Here is a 1,005-nt window from a genome sequence, read left to right on the forward strand (position 1 = left end):
GCGCATCGAAAAATGCATTTAAAATTGTTTAAATGCGATCAATGTACATCGGAATTCACGGCAAAACGTAATTTATCCGCTCACCGAAAAACGCACGAGGGTGTTCGTTTCCCGTGTACTAGATGTGTCGTCACATTCAGTAACAAGTCGAACCTCAAAAAACATTTGAAAAATATTCATGGTAAGTATTTCTGTTTTCCACTTTAAATATTTATATAATATATTTTTTACTAGGTATCGTACGGGCCCCGATTCAACAGAGAAATATTCGAATCACGCCACATACAGTCATCCCCGATAATGCTCGTCGTAAGTATTTTTTTGAATATTTATATTATATTATATTATATTATATTATATTTTTACTAGGCGCCGTACAGCATGGAAATATACAGATCGCGCCGCATGTATTCGTCCCCAATATTCCAGCAGGGCCGTCACGAAATACCACGGCAGCAGTGATACCAACCCGAAATGTCTGCTCATCAACCGCGCGGGACTGCCTGACGGAAGCGCCCGCCCAAAACATATCAACAGCAGCACAACGAGATAACATGATATCATCAGAGCGAGATAACGCGATATCAGCAGCGGGAGATAACGCGGTATCAACAGCGGGAGATAACGTGATGGAGGACTTTTTAAACAACGTAGATGACGATGATGATTACGCGCAAGTTGCAGATGTCTTTGAAGATCTTGGATTCTGTAAAAAGGAAGGTTAGTAATTTAATTTTTTTATAAACGCGGTATAGACTAATTAGGTTTTTTTTTTAAAAAGATTCGTACACTACGCTTGATAATGGGAAACGTGTTTCCAGCGCAAACACTAAATCTGCTGTTAGGGCAAAAAAAATTCGCTTGAATTTCGTAAAGTCTTCGGGATTTACACTACTCTCTACGTCATCAAACAATACAATCAGCTGGTATTACGTAAAAAATACCAACAATATTCAAAACTATATCTACTTCCTTGATTCGATTAATCCGACTAGTTATTTACTC

The 1,005-nt window shown here is 38.4% G+C and overlaps 2 protein-coding genes across 2 annotated transcripts in view; both read left to right on the forward strand.

Moving 5' to 3' along the window:
- LOC107885286 (zinc finger protein 350-like) overlaps positions 1 to 462 on the forward strand; it is a 1,423-nt gene extending 961 nt beyond the window's left edge. Inside the window, exon 4 of the mRNA XM_029492267.1 lies at positions 370 to 462. Coding sequence (XP_029348127.1) covers positions 370 to 462 — 93 coding nt within the window. The remainder of the gene's footprint in view (positions 1 to 369) is intronic.
- LOC115034807 overlaps positions 8 to 1,005 on the forward strand; it is a gene marked incomplete at its 3' end in the record, with an annotated part of 2,263 nt that continues 1,265 nt past the window's right edge. The window contains exons 1-3 of the mRNA XM_029492268.1: positions 8 to 309; positions 370 to 720; positions 782 to 994. Coding sequence (XP_029348128.1) covers positions 555 to 720; positions 782 to 994 — 379 coding nt within the window. The remainder of the gene's footprint in view (positions 310 to 369; positions 721 to 781; positions 995 to 1,005) is intronic.

Source organism: Acyrthosiphon pisum, unplaced genomic scaffold, assembly GCF_005508785.2.
Source record: "Acyrthosiphon pisum isolate AL4f unplaced genomic scaffold, pea_aphid_22Mar2018_4r6ur Scaffold_21113;HRSCAF=23060, whole genome shotgun sequence".
Taxonomy (NCBI): Eukaryota; Metazoa; Arthropoda; class Insecta; order Hemiptera; family Aphididae; genus Acyrthosiphon; species Acyrthosiphon pisum.